The 13329-nt window shown below is 48.8% G+C and overlaps 1 protein-coding gene across 2 annotated transcripts in view; it reads left to right on the top strand.

The window, feature by feature from the left end:
• The window catches only part of LOC121432656 (guanine nucleotide-binding protein G(I)/G(S)/G(O) subunit gamma-4-like), a 44670-nt gene extending 35761 nt beyond the window's left edge, over window positions 1-8909 (top strand). For both annotated transcript variants that reach the window (XM_041630770.1, XM_041630769.1), the window contains exon 4: window positions 6201-8909. In XM_041630770.1, the coding sequence (XP_041486704.1) occupies window positions 6201-6329 (129 nt within the window). In that variant the 3' untranslated portion in view covers window positions 6330-8909. The remainder of the gene's footprint in view (window positions 1-6200) is intronic.
• Window positions 8910-13329: the final 4420 nt, after the last annotated feature.

The following is a 13329-nucleotide window of genomic DNA, read 5'->3' as shown; positions in this document are numbered from 1 at the left end:
TGTCCACCTGTTTGAAGGGTTTGGTTAAAGTCAAGATCCAGGGTACATGTGGGTCAATTGTAGGCAACACAAGCCGGGGCTTGTTGGTCTGTGGTGGCTGTGGAAAAACAGTGCTCACTGAGGTGAACTTGGTGCTATTAACCTAGCCCTCACATTTATGCTTCCCAGAGTGCAACCAGCTTTTGATATGGAGGGAAAGCAGTTGTGGTGATGACAATGGCTATCCTTTACCCCTTCCAGATGCTCTGTAGGGGCAAGAGATCCTCCCTCCCTCCGGACAGGATCCCTTGTGCAGCAGAACTCACCTCCCCATATGGACCATTCCCCAGTAGCTAGGGATTTCCTTCACAGCTCTGGGAGCTGCGGAAAGCCATGCTGTGCAGCGCTTAGAGACTGTCCTCGGGGGCTGGTGTGTTGGGCTCAACTATGTCCGAGTTTGGAAAGAAGAAAAGCACAGGAATTCGCTCAGGATTCAGAGGCAAGATACGTACGTGTGATATCCCGAGGATCCCTGTGGGACTAAGGGCATGCAGTAGCCTCTGTTGGAGTGTGCACGGGGTCTGATCTTAGAGTAGATACCATTGCTACATGCTGGTTATGCCTGACTGCACTCTTAACCCTGTCACGGCTTTGTTTTCTGGGGGTGGAGGGAAGAACAGACAAAGCCCACCAAGATGCTCTCCATCGATTCTATGTTGTTCAGTAGACCAGGACTGCTGAGAAGTAGGTGCCCTCTTGGCTTCGGATGCACAGGAAAAGTGCAGTGGGTGTCACAGCGAGAGTAGTAATTATGTCATCTGTCTTGTCATGGAATGTGACTGTAGTAATTGCAACATTTTCTCCCGTCATTGAAGCCGGTAATTATAGTGCAACCAACAGCATTATGCGCTAACTTGGGCTGTTTTAATCACCTCTTTTACTCTGAAATGCAATGGGAAAATTCCACTGTTGCTCCCAGGCTCCCCATTTCTCTGAGCATCTGCTGTCTTAGAACCCTAACAGCTGGGTGCTGAGGTGGGAGGCAGGGATGCTCAGGGCAGCTCAGCCCAGTGATCTCGATGGCTCAGTAAGAAAGCATCAGCAAGAAGGCAGTTGTCAGTTTTTCTCCCACGATAAAATTTTATCTTTGAGATTATCTGCTTTGTTTCAGAAGCAGCAGATGTTTTGGCATCTGGCACTGTCTGCCACCCATATCTTGCAGGAAGGGAAACCTTAAGCCACAAAAATCAATCTAATTAAGAAAAACCTCCTTTGGCCCTGGCTGGCGGCAGTTAGGCCGATTAAGGCTGGGATGGAGCACTGTGGGCCAGGGTATTACTGTCTTCATGGCTATGACAAAAACACCTGATGAACCAACATAGGGAAGAGCTCATGGTTTGCAGACCCAGCCCATCAGGATGGAAAGGCACGGCAGGAGCATGAAGCAGCTGGTCATATCACATTAGCAGTTGGGAAGCAGAGAGAGACCAAGGCTCCTGTTCTCTTTTCTGTTCAGTCTAGGACCCCAGTTTGTGGGAGAGAACCACTCGGTCTGGCTCACCCCACCTCAGTCAAACCTCTCTGGAAACACCCTCATAGACACACCTCTGGGTGTGTTTCCTCTGTGATTCTAAATTATAACCCCCACAGCCATGATGGTATCTTTCGTGTGTAATGTTCCACGCCTGAAAACCGTCTTTACTGTGTTTATCGTCTCTGAACACAGTGTAGTGAGCACTGGCAGATATTCAAGTTGCTTTGCTTATACTGACATAAATAGACTTTGGACGGACACTGTTGTGTGAACTGAGGGGGCCTTGTTGAGGTAGAAATTCCCTTGATCAAAATAATTGACACTGCATTAGACGTGCCTAGGCTAAGTAGGTCATTCTTTACAGTGTAATTGTTTGAGCAAAAGGTAAGTCCAGTAAAGAATTCGGAATTAGCAGTGCATAGTCAGAAGATGAAATAAGATGATTTGTTGGGAGTGTAGAATAACTAGGGTAACCACGTGTGAACCACCCTTTCCTCCTGGGATCCTTAGACCGCCATCCCTGACCTCGGGCTTTTTGTTTGAGTCCATGCTCTGCAGCTGTAACAGAATTCCATGGTTGGAAAATAGAAGATGGGGGAGAAGGAAGGAGAAAGAAAGGAAAGGAAGGAAAGACTGGAAGGGAAGCAGGGAGGGAGGACAAAGGAAGGAGGACGGAGGGAAGGAAGGTGTTTTCTAGCTATGGAGCTAGAAGTCTAAGAGTAAGGAACTGTGCTACGCAGGGTCCCTGAGCTGTGTCATAACATGGTGGGGAGGCAAGGCAGGAGAAAATGCAGGCTAACCTCTCCTCCCTGTCAGGAGCTCAGTCCTGCAGTAACATTGGAGCCTGTTGGGAGGGGGGGTCACGTGATCCATTTGTGAGCACCCTAAACTTTTCAAGTGTTGAAACTCACTTTCAAAGTGCAACAACCATGTGTGAGTAATTCTGAGTCCATCAACCATGTGTCAGTCATTCTGAGTCCAACAACCATGTGTCAGTCATTCTGAGTCCAACAACCATGTGTCAGTCATTCTGAGTCCAACAACCATGTGTCAGTCATTCTGAGTCCAACAACCATGTGTCAGTCATTCTGAGTCCAACAACCATGTGTCAGTCATTCTGAGTCCAACAACCATGTGTCAGTCATTCTGAGTCCAACAACCATGTGTCAGTCATTCTGAGTCCAACAACCATGTGTCAGCAGTTGTGAGTCCAGCTAGAAAACTGGCATAGTGCAGAGCCAACCCAGGTCCACACTCTTGTGCTCATACACCAAGTGCCTCTCCCTGCACTGAGTCTACTTCTGCAGATTCTGTTGGGCCATTCAGGTGTGCAAATGGGCTCCATCTAGAAGTGCAGTTATGGCTGAATAGATGCAGCTACAGTCTGGAAAAAAAAACAGCTGAAAAAGAGGCAACCTAATAGCCAGGTGGTGGTAGGCGCATGCCTTTCTTCCCAGCACCAGGGAGGAAAAGGCATCTCTATGAGTTCGAGGCCAGCCCGGTCTGCAAAGTGTGTTCCAGGATAGCCAAGGCTACACAGAGAAACCCTGTCTCCAAAAATACCACCAAAAAAAAAAAAGGCGATCTAAGAACAACATTTTCTCTTAAGAGGAACAAGATGGCATCAAGTATAGCCTCACCTTTGTGACAGGACTGCGAAAACTTCTGGATAGAACCAGATAGAACCTGCTGAGAGCTGGGCGGAAGAGACGCCCAGCATAATTGCCAGGTGTCACAGACACGGGGGTTAGAGAGGAGCTTGGATCTTGAAGTTCTTCCTCCAGGCGCACACATACACACACACACAACACACACACAGTGTGTGCTGCTGGTTTCTTTTTGTTGTTGTTTTATTTTTTTGTTTTTGTTTTTGTTTGTTTGTTCGAGACAGGGTTTTTCTGAACCTTTGGAGCCTGCCCTGGAACTAGCTCTTGTAGACCAGGCTGGCCTCGAACTCACAGAGATCCGCCTGACTCTGCCTCCCGAGTGCTAGGATTAAAGGCGTGCGCCACCACCGCCCAGCGCTGCTGGTTTCATATAAAGGTAAAGTGGTCAAGGGGCAGGAAAGCTGCCCTGGTTGCCCTGGTTACTCACAAGCCAGCTGTAGGTCAGCAGCAGGATTGTGCACAAAGGTAACTGCCCACTGCCAGTCCTCTGCCTCCACAGCTGTGACTCTGCTTCAACAGATGTCTGTGGTGGCTTTGTTATTTCTGAGTCTTCTTGCTTGGCTCTAGTGTCTTGGTTTACCCCTGGCATCTTCTCAATTAGCTTAGCAAGGTAGACAGATGAGATAAAAGGTACGATAACAGGGTCATCTTGGGGGACGGCGGAATGACCAAAGGGGCCAATTTGAACTCTTGCCTCCTGGGTTTGTTGGATCTGCATCCCTGACCTCGGGCTTTTTGTCCTGCTTCTACTCCAAAACTTGTATGTGATCTTGGGCAAGGAACTCACCTTCTCTGACCTCCGGATTAGTGACATCAAGGGGTGTTTTATGACTAAGCTTGTTTTACCTGTAGTCTGTGGTTCTGCCTTTAATAGCATAGTTGGCTTTTTTAAATCCTAACTAACTGCACATTCGAGATGGGAATTTCCCAGGGGAAGGCCAAGTTTGCATCTTTAGCCATGACAAGGGATGGGAGTATGAGCCACAGAGACGACTCTGATGGACGCACAGATCAGGAGTCACACAGTGAGGGACATAGCTGTGGCACAGAAAGAGAGGACCTGAGTGCACATGCCTGCTCTAAAGTTCAAAGTAAATGCCGATTTCTTCCTGTTAGTCATACTCACCTCTACCAGGATGAAAAGCTGTCTCTGTCCGACTACAGCCACCAGTGAGGGAAGGCAGTTCGTCTACCCAACCGTCCCTCTGGCAACCCCTGGGATCCCCACCTCTGTCCTTCACTGCAGGAGACTCCTGGAGGAGTCCACTTGGGCCTGTTGGACCTGGCCATCATGCCCTCTCATCAGCTGACCGGTTTTCCTTTTCCCATTAACTGTTTTTCTTAATGCCGGCAAAATACCTAACAAAGCCCCGAGGAAGGCAGGGTTTATTTCCAGGAAGAAAGAGTGATACAAACAGATTCTTTCTCATTCCACACTCCCAGCAAACATAGCATTTATCAGGATTGGACTGGACTCACCCACTCAATGTATAGTTATTTTCTTTGAGAGAAAACAAAACAAAAAAAAATCAACTTGTGTTTGCGGGCATTACCTGTAGGAATCGGGATACCACAGACACAGACAGGTCTGGGCTGAAAAATCAACAAAAAAAAAAATTCTAAAGATCGAAGGTGGAAAAACTCCAAAGCAGGTTTTGTGGCTGGCTAGGAAGGGGGCCTTAGGATATTCTCCCCTCACTTCTTGTGATGGCCAATCTCAGTTTATCAGTGTGACTACATCTGGAATCAACTAAGACCCAAACAGTGAGGAATTTTCTTGAGTAGATCTTTTGAGGTGGGAAGACCCCATCCCAAGTCTGGATCATTCGAGGTCAGAGTACCCACCCTAAATCTGGGCCACACCTGCTGGCGGCAGACCACATTAAAAGACACAGCATCACCCTCTCTGTGAGCACCCGGCTCCTTATCTGGACTCAAACTGGGGAAGTTTGTGATACAGTTTCCACTTGTTGATCAAGAAAAGTCTGGAAGGAAAACAGAAGAGAGGGCTCCTGGTCAGTAGCAGCCTGTCTGTAGGGAGCAGCTGCCTGTCACTAGAAGAGGTGACCTTGAGCTAGTGAGAGGACTCAGCAAGTGAAGAGGAGTCCCATGAAAGCCTGAGGACCTGATTTTGTTCCCTGGAGCCCAGGTGAAAATGAGAGGGTGGAACTGACTCCACAAAGACATTGTTCTCAGACTTCTGCATGTGTGCACCCTCTCCCTTCCCCGTGTGCACACATTAGTATATAAGTACATTATGTACTAATATAATAATATTATATAATAATAAATGCATTTTGTATGATGAGAGCTTATAAAGCAGAGCTTAATAGCGGGGCTGTGGAAGGGGACAGAGTATCCTTCCCTGTTTGTCCATGAGAGTAGATTGTAGAAAAACCAATACTAAGAAGTACAATCAGCCTGCCTGGGCTAGGAATAGCTTCTATGTTGTTCTTACAGAAATGGCTTTGCAGGGGCTGGAGAGATGGCTCAGAGGTTAAGAGCATTGCCTGCTCTTCCAAAGGTCCTGAGTTCAATTCCCAGCAACCACATGGTGGCTCACAGCTATCTGTAATCAGGTCTGGTGCCCTCTTCTGGCCTATAGGCATACACACAGATAGAATATTGTATACATAATAAATAAATAAATAAATATTAAAATAAAAAGAAATGGCTTTGCAGAGTCTCTGGGAGTTTGCCCTGCTCTGTTTTCTCTGCTCACTTGTCGAAGGTGGGATCGAGTCCATGCTGGGCAAGAGCACTACTTCTGAGCCACTGAGCTACCCCCTCAGCATGTCATCAGCTCTCTGGACCATGACCTTGCACTGTAGGGCAGCCAGTCCTTACGTTTTCTTCCAAACCCACCACCTCGCTTCTACCCAAACCCTCCGGCCCCTGGCGTTGTTTGATCTTGCGCACCATTCGGCCTGACTCTGGCCATGGCCTCTCTTCCTGTGGACCTCAGCCTGGACCCCCTCTGTGAACGCCTTTAACCAAGCACCTGTGCTGTGTCCCCACAGGTCTCCCAAGCAGCCTTGGACCTCCTGGCCTACTGTGAAGCCCACGTGCGGGAGGAACCCCTCATCATCCCAGTGCCTGCCTTGGAAAACCCCTTCCGGGAGAAGAAGTTCTTCTGCACCATTCTTTAATGCCCGTGGTGACGAAGATGCAGCAGGCTCTTTCCTGCAGTAAAAAGTCCCGTGTAGAGACGTGCACGCTCCCGTGTAGAGACGTGCACGCTCCCGTGTAGAGGCATGCCACCCACACGCACCCCATCTCTGTCCAACCACTTGTCATCTGGGCTCATCTCCCATGTAGAGGCATGCCCCCCACACGGACCCCATCTCTGTCCGACCAATCGTCATCTGGGCTCATCTCGGTTTACCATATTTTCCTCATGATACCGTTTCTTCTTCTTTTTTATTTCATTTTTGTTATTTCCATCCACAGAGAAGAAAACAGTCATTTTTATAGCCAATAACAAATGTGCCATGTAAAAGTGTGGATTTAAGGGTCTACAATTTTTAAATATTCATTCCCAACTGTAGATATATCCAGCTAATAAATTTCAGTGTAACTCATTGAAACCAAAACCATGCCCAAGTGTCTCCCACGCACTGTGATTCAGTATCAAACGAGAGCATACCGGCCAGCCACACGTAAGGGTGAGGTCTCTTTCTCCTCTGGCATCTCTGTCAGGGGCCATGGGTCAGGCCCTGTCTATGGCTAATGTCTCCACCTGCTTCTCACCGAACATTCCAGAGCTGATGTTTCTGAAAAATGCATTTGTGGTATAGACACCAAGGCAGCCTTGACTGTAGATACTCACAGGACAGCCCCACTGGCCACCGCCTCAGTCCAAATGCCACTCCTCCTGTTTGGTGTCTCTAGTAAGGCGAGGAGTGCGGTTCCGGGCCCTCTGGAGTCTCAGCAGAGTCCTCCCTGCCCTGAGATAGTGGATCAGAGTGAGTCAGAGTGAGTCGCGTTGCCGCTCACCGATCTGAGACAGGACGGCTGCTAACATCGCTGGTCTAACCATAAACATTACAGGGTGGGTCTGGCTTAGAGACTTAGTATCCGGGGGACAGAGAAATGACGCTTGCTCAAGGCTGCAGACAGAGTGTCGGCAAACCACAACTTCCATATGTGGGTAGCTCATCCCTAAAGCTCTTCCTGAATCCCTGAAGTGTGGCCGCCTGTTGCGGGTGTACATCACCATAACCAATACCTAACTAACTACACGCCAGGAAGGAAGCAAACACATTTGCCCACCAACTGGCTGTCCCCTCGCTCCCACCTTTGCTGGGAGAAGTCTCACCAACCTTGGTTCTGGTCATGTGTGATAGATGATAGGTGGGTTCTCCAAGACCAGATAGCAGTAAACCCTGGGGTTTCCCAGCACAAGGTTGTGGGCCCCACCTAGAGTACCCCCCTGCCCTCCTGATAAAGGCACGGCTGCTGAGGTGTAGTGAGGACGTTTGCTTTGTAGATATTTGGAAATTGCCGCTCCTCTGGCTCTCGGAGAGCCTTGCTGTGCTGCTGGGCAAGCCGTTGTGTGCCAAGCTGTGCCAACCAGCAAACTGCAGACAATGTTATCACCCCTCTTGATCTTCTGCCAGGGCAGAAACTACGTAAGGCTCTGATTATCCTTGAAAACCAAGATATGCTAGATGACAGCCTGTAATGTTGGGAAGAGTATGTGACTTCATAGATACCATGCTTCTGATGAGGAGGAATGTAAAATGTCATTTTATTATATTATCATGGGTTTGTGCCTTGCTACCCTCTCTTGCAGCTTTTGTGGAAACCATTCTAAGTTTTGCTACTGTACATGAGATAAGAGGCTAAGATTCCGTGAGGTTTGGTTGGGCTATAACAAGATCTCTATGGCCCATGTTGGCATCATTAACCTGACAGAGTACGTCATGATCCGCAAAAGCCCAGGAAGTGGGACAGCACCAAGGGTGGCAAAATAGATCGGAAGAAGAGTGTGCTTTAGTCTCCTGCCAAACTGTCTCTGTTCTACTGTCCCCCGTTTCCAGCCATCTTTCTTACGTCCTCCTGTGGATGGTGTGTCCACTAGTAACTGTCCCGGGAAGACACTCCCGTGGCACACCTGGGATCCATTGAGCCTTCTCACCCCCAACTTCTCTCTACTTATCCCCAGACTTGTTAATTGCCAGAGTCTTTGAGATCCATCCAGTAAACTCATTATTCCATGAAATTTCCTCATTTGGATGCAAATGTTGTGTGAGCTCAACTCCACTCCTGAGTGTAATAAACTCGACAAACGTGTACATACCGTCAGAAGGAATGTGCTGGAGTATCCATGGAAGCCCTGGTCATAGTCACCCCTAAGCAGAAGGCCCCTTATGCCCGTGTTGAAGGGCTAAGCTGATGAGGGTCATTCCCATGATGGTCTCAGCTCCACCCACAGCTCACTGGCCTGGTGGAGAAACTGAGAGCAGGCAAGCCCAAGCCTACCGTTCCATTTCCACACAGCACAGGCCGGCAGGCCAACCCATGCTGATTCAAGGAGGAACAGTAGCTACTCTCAAAGGGGCAACAGAGGGGGCCACGAGAGGCTTCTGGAATGTTCTGTCTCTGTAACTAGCTGCCTGTCATCTTGATATGTCTAGGTTGTGAAAGCTCTCCCGGCTGTCTACTTTCGGGTGCTTTTCTGTACGTGTGTGATACTTCAATAAAAAGTTGGGTTTTGTGACTACCAACCAGATCCCTCTGTTGGGTTTTTATTTCTCCTTCTTTGGCTCTTTATTCAACATTTGGTTCCTCTTTACATGTCCTTAATAACATGACATTAAATAACTCCCATCATTAGCAGGACACTTTAAGGGCGTGTTTGACAACATTTTGAATACAAAATGCTCGTAATCACCAGCTGTCTGGCTGGAGAACCGGCTGTTGGCGCCGCACAGGTGCTGTGCCCTGTGATTTGTGGGCACCACGTGTCTCCCATTGAGTGGCGGAGGTGACATCCTCAGCCATTCCTCCCTGTCACCCTCAGGAACGAAGGGGCAGGATGGTCTTCAGGAAGCCCGATAATTACAGCAACCTCCAGAGCAAGAGAGCAAGGACCCTGGTCCCGTGGCGATAAGGATTGACACACAGGCAAGGAGAGCAGGTGCTGTATGCTTCTCCTTGACTCTGCTTCCATTGAGGGCTCCCCTTCCTGCCACCCTGGCATGTCTGAGCTCCGCAGGGCCTCTGCTGTTCCCAGGGAGATCAGAGAGCAGCTTCCAGCTGACCCCACCACCCCTCACAGCAATCGAAAGGTTTTGCCTTTGATGCTGAGCTCTTGCCAGTGCCTGGGGAAGCCAGGAGTTGTCAGCACCCCCACCAGCCTCTGAGAGCCTGCGCTGTGGCTGGAGAAGAACAGGGCTGTGGCAGTGGCTTGGCTAGAGTTTATTTACAATGGCACCCAAGACCAAAGGCAGCCCCACTTCCAGTCCCCTCTCCCGAGCCGAGCACCTTCTCTACCCAGAGCATCAGTGGTGGCAGATGAGCTGCTGTCAACCCAGGTTTCACATTCTTGGGTATGAGTGTGGATGGCCCAGTGACAGCTCTGCCTGTCATGCCCTGACATTTGTTAGGGTCTTTTTAATTACTGTCTCTCATTGAACCTGGAGCTCATCGTTTTGGATAAAATGTCTGGCCAGCAGCCCCAGAATCGCTCCGTCTCCCTCCCTCCCTCCCACCAAGCTGAGGTTCCAGACGTTTGCCATTGCTCCCCACTTGAGTAAAGGTGCTGGAGCCCCAAACGCTGTTCCTCAAGCTGGACTAGCGAGCATTTTCTTCACTGAGCCACCTCCTCCAGCCCCTCCATTTTTTGGTTTTTTAATCAAACTCATATGTTTGATTCTGCTTTGGTTATGTTTTGCTAGCTTGTGACATTTCCAGACTCATTTGTGGTAATTAACCATAAACCTTTGTCCTAATTCCACGGCTCCAAAGACTTCTCTGTCATGGGGCACCTCCCGTGGCCTGCTCTCTCTGCCATGGGCCTACTCTCCAGCGCTCTGTCCTACTTCCTGTAACCGTGTGCTCCTCCACGCTGCCATTACTCAAGGCTACCTCACCGGCTATGTTTCTCGTTGACACAGGATCCCTGCCCCTGATGTATCTGTCCTCTGCCCCTCTGTGCCAGGTCTGTTGATTTTATGGATCTCAGCTCAAGATCAGTGAAGACTCGCCGTCAGGTGGCCTCTCTGACCAGCTCAACCCTGATTCTAAGCTTGTCTGGCCCCACGAGTCAGTCTTACGTCTGTGCTTGTATCTCCTCGGCTCTGATGTAAATCCCCGGTGGCCAGAGGCCCTGGTGTCTCTCTCCTTTGTGTCTCCAGCACTGAGTGGGTCACCTGTCATCTGTGGCAGGACTCAGTGAGAGGGCTTGCCTAGCACGGGCTGTAGCTCTGCCCCCACAATGAGAATAGGTGTGACCATTACTCCTGGTTCAATACCAGGCTCCAAGTTTCCATTATCTTTTTGTAAAAAGATCTTTTTTTTATTTTTTTCTTCTTCTTTTTCCATATGTTTTCTTCTTGTGACTTAAGTATTGGGGGGAATTTCATACATGAGTACTGTATTCATATCATGTCTACCTCTTCTTCTTCCCCCCTCCAGCTCCTCCCACTTTCTTTCAAATCGCTTACCTTTTCTTTGTTATTGTTGCATAGATAGATGGTTGGGGGGGTAGATGGATGGATGGATGGATGGATGGACAGATGGACAGACAGATGGATGGACGGATGAATGGACAGATGGACGGATGGATGGATGGATGGATGGACAGATGGATGGATGGATGGATGAATGGATGGACAGACGGACGGATACAAGTTCAATCTGCAGAATCCATTTACTGTTGTCCTCTGTGTGTTTCGGGCTAACCACTTAGGACAGGATAACTTGTCAGGCTCATCCCTGGAGAAGTCTGATTCTTGCTCACTGGGCAGCCATTACTAATTGCCTGAAGCTCTTCACCTGGGTGTGGGCTTGTGGGAATTCTCCATCCTTACTGGCATATTAACTGGTGTTGCCATTGTGCTGGCCTTTTTTAGGCAACCGTTGCTGAGATTTCATGAATGTAGCTCCCCTGTCATATGCAGAAGATACAACTACCTCACAGCAGATTTCCTGTTCCCCCGTCTATCTTACAATCTTTCCAACCCTACTTCTTTTTTTATTTTTTATATTTTTTTACTCTCTCCCCTCCTCCCATTCTCTCCGCACACCCTCCCACCCCACCCTCATCAAATCCTCAGAGAGGGTAAGGCACATTGCTTTGTGGAAGGTCCAAGGCCCTCCATACTATATCTAGGCTGAGCAAGGTATCCATCCAAAGAGAATAGGATCCCAAAAAGCCAGGACATGCAGTAGAGATAAATCCTGGTGCCACTGCCCAGTGGCCTCTCAGTCTGCCCTAACCACGCATCTGTCAACAACATTCAGAGGGACTAGTTTGGTCCTATGCTTGTTCCTTCCAGTCCGGCTGGAGTTGGTGAGCTCCCATTAGCTCAGGTAGACTGTTTCAGTGGGTGAACCCATCATGGTCTTGACCTCTTTGCTCATACTCTCATTCCTTCCACTCTTCAACTGGACTTTGGGAGCTCAGTCCAGTGCTCTGATGTGGGTCTCTGCCTCTGTTTCCAGTTGCTGGATGAAGGTTCTATGGTGATATTTAAGGTAATCATCAATTGACTACAGGGCAAGTCAAGATCGGGCCCCCTCTCCTCTATTGCTTAGGGTCTTAGGTGGGGTTATCCTTGTGGATTCCTGGGAATTTCTCTAGAACCAGGTTTCTGCTCACCCTATAAGGGCTCCCTCAATCAAGGTATCTCTTTCCTTGCTCTCATCTCTGTCCTTCCTCCATCTCGACTATCCCATTCCCTCAAATTCTTGTCAACCCTTCTCTTCTCCCCCCTCCTCTTCCCCTTCTACCCTCCCTTCTATGATGTTCCCTGTAGGTCTGTAAGTGAAGGGGTTGCGTTGTAGATATACCAGCTCGGCCTGGGCACCCCATGGCCAGTTGTTCTCTACATTTTGAACGGTTGTGGCTTTTTATAATGGTTCCTGAACGCTGTGAAAGGAAGCTTCTTTGATGGGGGTGAGCCCTGCACTCATCCGTAGGTACATGGTAAGCATTTAGAATGCAGGTAGTAAACAGACTGATTTGAAAAGTGGCAGTTGCAGGTTCTCCTCCAGGGTCTATGACCTCTCTAGCCATGGTAGCTGGCTAAGTTTACAGTTCTAGACATGCATTCCCTCCTATTGAGCAGACATTAAGTAGCACTAGATGGCTGTTGGCCATTATTAACTGACTGAATCGTAAAGCAAATGGGTCCACACCACCACCATACTGCCTATTGTTACACTAGGAATTTAAGAGCTGAAAGATGGGCCTACATGTATACACACACACACACACACACACACACACTTACCCCAACATGTGTACACCCACACACATGCACACTTTCACCAACATGTATGCACCCACACACTTACCCCGACATGTATGCACCCACACACTTACCCTGACATGTATGCACACACACACACTTACCCCGACATGTATGCACCCGGACACATGCACCTTCATTTTGTAAGCTTCTAGGAAACCCCAAAAACCACACTAGTGGCTTCATAGCCTTGCCATGCTTTCTTGCCACTCACAAGCCGTGAATCACGTGCATGCTACAAACTTCACTTCACACTGTGTAGCTGAATGCTGGTCTAATGGTGGTAATTAGGGCGGCGGGGGGGGGGGGGAGGAGGGGGCTCTGGGTGATCAGTGGAGGAGCAGCTGGAACAGGAAAGCAGCATCCCCCCGGAGAGACACAAAGGCAGCACCGTGTCTTCAGTCAGGGCAGCATGCATTTGGAGCAGGGGACATGGAAGTGTTTCTGTGCAGAACCAGGCCTGTCATTACCACAGCTGGGGGCTGGTGAGTACGCACTCCCTGGCTTTTCTTTCCAAATCTTTTGGTAAAATCCCCACCACTTACTTGAAGCTTTTTACATTCGTATTCAATTTTATTTTTGTTTTTTGGGTTTTTTTTCTTTGCTTTTAAGTTAAATTAGACTCAGTTCAGTTCCTTTTTAAATATAAACCAACCCTTTTGTACTGGAA

This window comes from Microtus oregoni, unplaced genomic scaffold (assembly GCF_018167655.1).
Source record: "Microtus oregoni isolate MIOR12 unplaced genomic scaffold, Mior012 000035F_ref0000213, whole genome shotgun sequence".
Lineage (NCBI taxonomy): Eukaryota > Metazoa > Chordata > Mammalia > Rodentia > Cricetidae > Microtus > Microtus oregoni.
The sequence above is the reverse complement of the archived record's forward strand: the minus strand, read 5'-3'. Positions and strand labels throughout refer to the sequence as shown.